Source organism: Octopus bimaculoides, chromosome 12 (assembly GCF_046866305.1).
Source record: "Octopus bimaculoides isolate indiv1 chromosome 12, ASM4686630v1, whole genome shotgun sequence".
Classification (NCBI taxonomy): domain Eukaryota; kingdom Metazoa; phylum Mollusca; class Cephalopoda; order Octopoda; family Octopodidae; genus Octopus; species Octopus bimaculoides.
In genome coordinates, this window is record NC_142939.1 from 3,226,485 (window position 1) to 3,235,090 (window position 8,606).

The 8,606-nt window shown below is 36.4% G+C and overlaps 1 protein-coding gene across 1 annotated transcript; it reads right to left on the reverse strand.

The window, feature by feature from the left end:
- Positions 1 to 7,522: 7,522 nt before the first annotated feature.
- Positions 7,523 to 8,339, reverse strand: LOC106882569 (cytosolic iron-sulfur assembly component 2B). The gene has a single exon (XM_014933285.3). The coding sequence runs from the start codon at positions 8,137 to 8,139 to the stop codon at positions 7,663 to 7,665; it is 477 nt and encodes a 158-aa protein (XP_014788771.1). The 5' UTR covers positions 8,140 to 8,339; the 3' UTR covers positions 7,523 to 7,662.
- Between the last annotated feature and the right edge of the window lie 267 nt (positions 8,340 to 8,606).

An 8,606-nucleotide genomic window follows, 5' to 3' on the forward strand; every position in this document is an offset into this window, starting at 1 on the left:
TCTCGTCATTGTTTAGTAGTAATTATAGAGAGAGATAGACTGATGTAAGAGAACAGAATTAGAACTAGTGAGAGAGTGTGGGACATTGTTTTTCTTTTTCCCTCTGGCCGTTTGTTTACCTGCTTCCATGATTCTAGTGGTCGGTTCACTAACTGATGTTAGCTCTCTCTCTCAACTCAAGAGTTGTCGCCAAAGTGACTAACTGATTTTTGTTTGGGGTTCTTGCTTTTATAACATCACCCCTTCCTTCCATCTTCATCTATCATCCCTTCCTTTCTCATTCATAAACACAAGAGTATTATTATAGTGGATTATCTCGGTAACCATGGGAGCTATGAAAAAAATACAAAGCTCATCAACACCACCGGATCATTCTACACGTCTGTGTAATTTTTCGCGCAATTCCACCCCGCCGTTTGACCGTGAATCCCAAGACAAGAAAGAATCGCCCATGTCAAATTTATATGTATAGATATATATATGCATTCTAATCCATATATTTACGACTGTATTGAATTTATCTCTGTCTATGCTTCGGATAATTGCTCGTAAATTTTATATTCTCCATTTAAAATCTTTCACTTCGTTTCATTTATTACTTCAACGAACCATTTTAATCTGTCAGTTGAATATTTTACACTTAATCTTTCATTTTATATTATTTCGTTTCATTTAATTTCGTTCTCAATTTTCGTCTCAAATTAACTCTGTATATTATTTTATATTTGAATATATATGTACATGTATTTCTGCATGCATGTAGCTATAAATGTGTGTGTGTACGTGTATGTTGCTCTTGTGTGTATGTATATGCATATATTTGTGCGTTTGTATGTATATATATACATATATGTGTGTGTGTGCACGTATGTGTAAATTTTTAAGTGTATTTGTGTATATGTGTACATATGCCTATGGATATATATATATATATGAGCGTATATAAGTATATAATTTTGAATGTGCGTGTGTGCGTGCGTGCGTGTGCGTCCACTGGTTCGCTTTCGTGTTTTTTCATTGGCTCAATGTTTTATTTCTGTGGTTTGCTATTTGTATTTCTTACAATTGTTGGTGGTGACCGAGACGTCATTAATTCATGTTTAGTTGATGAGTTTAAAGTTGACATTTTATTTATTTTTGTTTCGTTTAGTTTTGTTTTTCTTTGTGTGTGAGTCGAATGTTTTAATTGAAGTGTTTTTGAATGGGTTTACTTGAAAAACTAATTAAGAGTGTATCTCTTAGCTATATTTCTTATCAAAGTGATATTTTTACAGCTTAATGATTTGGTTGGGTATTGCTCGGCGAAAACATCTGTTCTTCATGCAATCTTCTTATGGACGGTAACTGTGAAGGAATGTGCGTGCGCGCATATGGGTGTGTGCGCAGCAATGTGTATTTCTTTGGAATTTTTCGGATGAAATTTCTTCAAGAAAATATGTATATTTACGTTCATATGACTGAATGGATGGATGGATGTGTTTGATCTGTTGGTGAGCTACTGTTCGAATGTAAGAAGATTATTTTTCTCGGTGGTTAATGGACAAAATAAAATATGTGAGTGTTGGTGGTGGTGGTAGGGGTTGTTGAGTTTCGTTATGGGCGATTATTTCTATAATGGTATGCACATTTTTGGTACATACCATGGCTCAGTGGTTAGAGTGTCGAGCTTACGATCGTGAAGTTATGAGTTCGATTCCCGGACTTGGCTGTGTGTTGTGTTCTTGAGCAAGGCACTTTATTTCACGTTGCTCCAGTTCGCTCAGCTGTAAAAATGAGTTGTGACGTCACTGGTGCCAAGCTGTATCGGCCCTTTTGCCTTTCCCTTGGATAGCCTCAGTGGCGTGGAGAGGGGAGGCTGGTAAGCATGGGGGACTGCTGGTCTTCCACAAACAAATTTGGCCGGACTTGTGCCTCGGAGGGTAACTTTCTAGGTGCAATCCCGTGGTCATTCATGACCGGAGAGGGTCTCAAAGGTATAGATAGATAGATATATGCATACATATATACATATATCAATACATATAAGATACACACACACATTCAAACATGTGTGCGTGTGTGTGTGTATTCCTTTAGTCTTTTAGTCTTTTACTTGTTTCAGTCCTCCATTGCGGCCGTGCTGGAGCACCACCTTCAAGGGTTTTTTTAATCGAACAAATCGACCCAGGACTTCTTCTTTGTAAGCCTAGTACTTATTTTATCGGTTTCTTTCGCCGAACCACTACGTTACGGGGACGTAAACACACATACATCGGTTGTCAAACGATGGAGCGGAGCAAACATTGACACAAAATATATATTTGCGGATTGACAGTTAAATAGGTTGAGAGGCAGACAGGCGAGTAGACATGTTTAGATGTATGGACGGACGGACGGATGGACGGAGGGATGGATGGTTGGTTGGTTGCTCTATTACAAACTTTCAGACCAAGCTTCGTTGATATATTACGATATATGATTGAACTTTGCCGAATCACTCAAGGGGTTAATAATTTGTGGGGACATCGTGCTTCGTTATGCAACCATAATATACTACAAACTATATTAAACGCTTTATAAGACAGTACTGTGTTCTCCTGTGTTAGCAGTGCTATCAAACCACTTGTTTAGGTTATTTCGACAAAGTTTCTATGGAAATTATATCCATCTCTCATTTACTACGTTTCCTTTCCGAGTACGTCTGATCCAAATGACAATGAGATCGAAGATGACAATTGGGTAACGAGTATATATACGATATTTCAAGTCTTCGTGCCTTCATCAACACCACATCCAACTCATTAATAATCCACAAACTCATTAATTAGTCACTTCGACAGATAATTGATAATTAGACTGGTTTTTCACATGGCTGCAATTAAGTATGGCAGTATTTATTCTTCATCCTTCTCCGGGTTGAGCAAAGAGGTGTGAAAACAGCTAAACGGAGAGTCGCACGAGTTTGAGTATGAAGCGGTGAAAGCAGCTATGAGAGAAAACAACGAAATCCCAATTCCCTCTACTTTTTAGCTCTAAAAGCCACTGTACTTAAGGCCTTTTTTTGATAGAGTGTTCTAGTTATCACGTGAACAAAAGGATCCGTTTGGCTGAAATGTGGTCTGCACGCATGAAAAACTCGCGATTCCTATGTGAGCGAAACTAGAGTTGAAAACAATTGTCATATATTAGACATTTCGATCTGAAGTCTGGACAGAGACATTTAAGTTTTAATGACTCAATGAGGAGTTGTAAGATTAGAAACCAAGCCGCTGATTATACAGCAGTGAAAGAAATTACATCAGAGAAAAATATGACAAAACATTCTTCTTTCCCTTGAAACATTATAAGATTCCACATTTCGTAATCGAATATAAGATATAAATATACGCCACTGTTTCATAATTGAGTGGTTGGTGACAATACGTTAATATTGCCTTTCATCCTCCCGGGGTCGATAAAATAAGTACCAGTTAAGCACAGGAGTTGATGTAATTAATTTACCCCCTATTTCAAAACGGATGGTCTTGTGCCAAAATTTGAAACCAATATTGCAGCAGTACTCTCTTATTTATTCCCCTTACATCGCAGACACAAGAGTTCTCTACCTTCGATTTGGATAATGAAAATTTGTTCAGTTATGATCAGTTTGATCACCTCGAATATTAGACAATTAGTAATCCATATTTCCACTTTGATATACAGTAAATTACATTTTTAAACTTAAATCTTGATATTAAAACGTTGCAAGACTTTTTCAAACTTAGAAATTTCTCACAAAAACCATCTTTCTGTGATAAATAAGTGTATATGTCTTTTCTTGAGCGGGGGGGGGGGGGAAGGAAAACTACATGAGAAGACATTTTTGGTATCAGTTGGTGCCAGAAACTCAAGTTTTGCAGACCAAGAAAGAAATTTTATACAATAAACACAAAGGTATATTTTTTGTTTGATATTTAATGTCCAAAAATTATACATTAAGTTTTCTTTCGTTGCTATCATTAATTAATTAAACCTCCTTGAATTACTTTCTTATTTTTTTAGATATCTTCTGAACTTTCGAAATATTAGTCCAAATAAAAGAAACGTGTTGTAAAGAAAGTTTGGAAAACAGTTTTTCAAAAAAAGACTTTGGGGAAAACAATTATAAAACCCTCATTCATAACGGATTCCCTCCAGTCTTTTTTGGAAAACTGTTTTCCAAACTTTCTTTACAACACGTTTCTGTCATTTGGACTAATATTTCGAAAGTTCAGAAGATATTCACTAAGGATTTGGTATAAATTCTTGAAGGTCTCCAATAGATGAAAAAAAAAATTATGTTTCCACAATTAAGTATCTAAGTATTTTGTGTGATGTATGTGAAATTGCTAACCACAAACAATAGTATACGCATTTTATTAAATTAAAAGATGATCCATGGTCTTTTGACCTCTCACACACACACCATCACTGTCAGTCTCATTACTGACTGCCAAAAGTTACTTCAAGCCTAGTTTTTTAATTTTTTTTATTTATAATTTAATGGCCTTTTACAATATATTCAGCAGTACATTTTTCAAGTTCTCAAAGTTCAAGCAAAGTAGACAACCCCAATATCATTCATCATCATCATCATCATCATCGTTTAACGTCCGCTTTCCATGCTAGCATGGGTTGGACGATTTGACTGAGGACTGGTGAAACCGGATGGCAACACCAGGCTCCAGTCTGATTTGGCAGAGTTTCTACAGCTGGATGCCCTTCCTAACGCCAACCACTCAGAGAGTGTAGTGGGTGCTTTTACGTGTCACCCGCACGAAAACGGCCACGCTCGAAATGGTGTCTTTTATGTGCCACCCGCACAAGCCAGTCCAGGGGCACTGGCAACGATCTCGCTCGAAAATCCTACAGGAGCCAGTCAGGCGGTACTGGCAACGGCCACGCTCAAAATGGTGCATCTCATGTGCCAACCGCACAAGAACCAGTCCAGGGGCACTGGCAACGATCTTACTTGGCTTGCCGGGTCTTCTCACGCACAGCACATTTCCAAAGGTCTCGGTCCGTAGTCATCGCCTCGGTGTATTTGCTGAGCCTTAGTTCCATCTCCCAGAACCAATCCAAATTTTTAGCTATTCATCATTTAACAACTTTTTATAAAATATTTTTCTTTGTAGGAGACAGAAGGCAAAAATTATGTAAATAAGATCTAACAATACAAAAAGAAAATTGTATCATATACACTATTTATAAAGTTGATTAATATTTGGGTTTAACATTCATCCTCATAATCATCATCATTTAGTGGCCGTTTTCCATGCTGGCATGGGTTTGACTAGAACTGATAAGCTGAAGGGCTGCACCAGGCCCCAGTCTGCTTTGATCTAAGACAAAATAAAATTTCCAATTTAGGGTCTAAACACTGATAATGGGGTTTGGATTTTTTTCACTTGGATAGCTTTAAAATAGCAGTTTGGGTTTCCGAAGAAGCACAGGGCGAGAGTAAAAGTGTTCCAGTGAAAAGAAGATATCACTTCGTCACGTGTTACAGGTCTTTGATAGAGGTTTTGACAATATTCAATAGTAAGGTAACAGGTTCAAGATTCTTTAGTAAAACAGTAGAATCTGAGGAAATAAAATAATTCAAATTGTGGAAGATTATGTTTTCTGTGAGGAAGAAAAGAAAACTGACAAATTTCAGATATTTTGGGAAAGAGGAAAATATTTTGTATGTAGCAACAAGGTTGTCAGAGGAGGAAATGAGAGCAGAATCCTGGTTTAAGCACCCCATGTGACCCTTCATTTATTTTTTGGAATCTTCAGACAGTCTGAATTTCTTGTTTAAATCTCAGCAATGGACAACCTCTGGATGCATCATCATTCCATTAAATGTGTTTGTGGGGAGAAAAATATTGAAAAGCATCGATACATATCATAGTGACAAAGAAACGAGGAAGGTATCAGGTGGTCATGGGATGTGCTAAAAACACCAGCTAAATCGCCCTTAAATCACATACAAAATATTTTTTTTCATAATCCTGTGAATTCCTGTGTGTAGAACAGAAATGTACAAAAGTTTTCTGAAAATTCTAAAAAATTGAAAGAGTTATGGAAAGTATTATAAGGTATTTACACTAGAATTCCACTGAAATAAGTTATTAGGGAAAAAAAGAAATGGTGTTTTTCAAAAAGCTAGATGTGGAGAGAGACAGAGGGAGGCCTCTGCTTTGGTGACAGATAACTAGATACACTAACGGGTGCTACTGTTGTTCTCGGTGGTGGTGGTCATTAAAAAGGTGGCACGGAAGATAGTAGCAGTGATGTTTATGTTGTTGGTGTTAGGAGTATCGACGATTTCGGTTGTTATTATTGTTGATAGTATTTTTGTAGATGATCTTTTTTTTGTTTTATGTTTCGTGTTGGTGGGGGTGGGGTTCGTGGTCACTGTTCAGCAGCAGTGGCTTGTCTCATTCAGCCTCAGATCAATTCTCATCGATCAAAGGTCATTTCAGAACTGCGTTATCTAAATTCGTGTGTTTATTATCTGTGGTGGCAGAGCTGGTGAGTAGCTGATGGTTGTAGTGGTGATTGTGTTGGAAATGGCAGCGATGGTTCTGTTATTGGTTGGTGAGTATTACTGAGTAGGTGTATTAGACATTCAGGACTACATTCTCAAATATCTCCTCTCCTTGCAGGGTGTGTATCTGGGGAGGAGACATCAGCCGACATAATACAGAAAGCAGTAAAACACATACGCAAAGGTATACACATACATGTGTCTATACTGACGTGCGAAAAAATGTGTTACAAAATTAGATAAGACAGATAACAGACAGATGTATACGTGTTTCAAAAACTACGCGTCGTGCTTGTATATTACAAATTTTATCAGCCCATGTATTTTTATTGCACAACATACTTAGAATTATGTAATTGTTCAGTTTTGGGATATTAAAAAAAATAAATAAAAATCAAGGGGGAGATAACTAGTAAAGCCCAAATGGTATGTACACTCACGAAGTGACTCCACATGAAAACAATTTCGTTGATCCTCCAAATAAGAACGTTCACACACAGAATGTTGGAAATAAGTGAATGTGTGAGAAACAGAAACTACAACGTCAATTATTGTTTTTATCCTATTTACACGAATTCATAGATCGTAATTCCATTGAGAAGAACGACATTTGTTCGCTTTTTGGTTCCAGTATTTATATCCCTTTTACTATCTCCCCCTTAATTTTTATTTACCTTTTTTAAATCCCTAAACTAAACAATTACCCTAGGTAACTGAATTGCCCAAAATAAAAGAACTTTTTTTTTTCGATAAACTAGGAATATATCTTATTTCATAGTTGTGTTTTCGATATATTGTTTCCTGGAGTTAGTTCATAACATGCCTGACAACTATAAAGATTGCTTTGGTAGAGGACGATAAAATAAAAAAACAGGTTAAAATAAATATTGCAGCTTGACTAAACCAGTCAAGTCGATGCTTCAAAAAATAACCAGAATCCAATGACTAAAATCAGTAAAGAAATAAAAACCAAAAACCACAGACAAAAAGTAAGTTTGGAAGGATAACTTGTAATGGCTATACAAATGAATATGATAAACAAAATAAATTATATTATATATCAACGGTGGTTGTAGAGTCCGGATTAATATATTCACCCAACAAATCTAGTCACATTCACACAAACCTTGTCACGTTTTGGATTTCGTTGAGAGACATTGGTTAACGACGGATAATAAATGACTGTTCTCTAATGCAGCAGCAACCCTTTCTTTATCGGCCAGTTGTTTGTTGACCGCTTGTTCTGAATTGTGTGTGCCTGGTGCAATGGCAATGTCCACCTTAAAACGAGTCGGTAATGAGCGAAGTAACTTCACACGAATCGAAAGACCAATTAGTGTAGCCATACTACAATGCGGAATGGTCGGTGTGAAAGCTAATGTCACCAGATTACTGCTGTTGTCAATATGAATGTGATCTTCGTCCACGACGTTAAGTTCCTCCAATGTAAGTGGATGTTCAGGATCATTAATATTTCGGACTAAATCGAATATTTCACGGACATCGATTTCGTCAATTACATTTTCGTCTTCTTCGGCAGGGAGCACGTGTCGATCAACTTTACGCTGGTAAATTACAGGATTCACGTTATCAACTTTATTTTTCATTTCTTTTCTTTTTCTAGTTCTGTCAAGACCAGAACAATTATAATTTCACTTCAGCTTTTCCTCAAACTCAGTAACTTCCTCCAAAATAATAAAGTTTCTCTAAGAATGTCCAACAACATAAAGTGAACATTGGACGACCGCAATTAAGACCTCGGTCATTTCCGCCGAAATATGTTCGGTAACGTTCGGTAGTTTCGTGATGAACAGCAATAAAAAACTAAATTTGTTTTAAAATTAATATTTTTATCTGCTTCGAAGGAAATATAAATAAATATAAATAATTATGAAGTAACACAGGAAATCAAAATTTGTTTTATGATTTATTTTATCCTTTTTATTGGGATGTTTATGAAGATTACTTAAAATACGACAAAATGTAAACAAATCAAATTGGAAAAAATGAAACTGGCGAAAATATTATTTTATCACTTAAAAAGATCCTCGGCAATTTTTTTTTCCACGAAAAC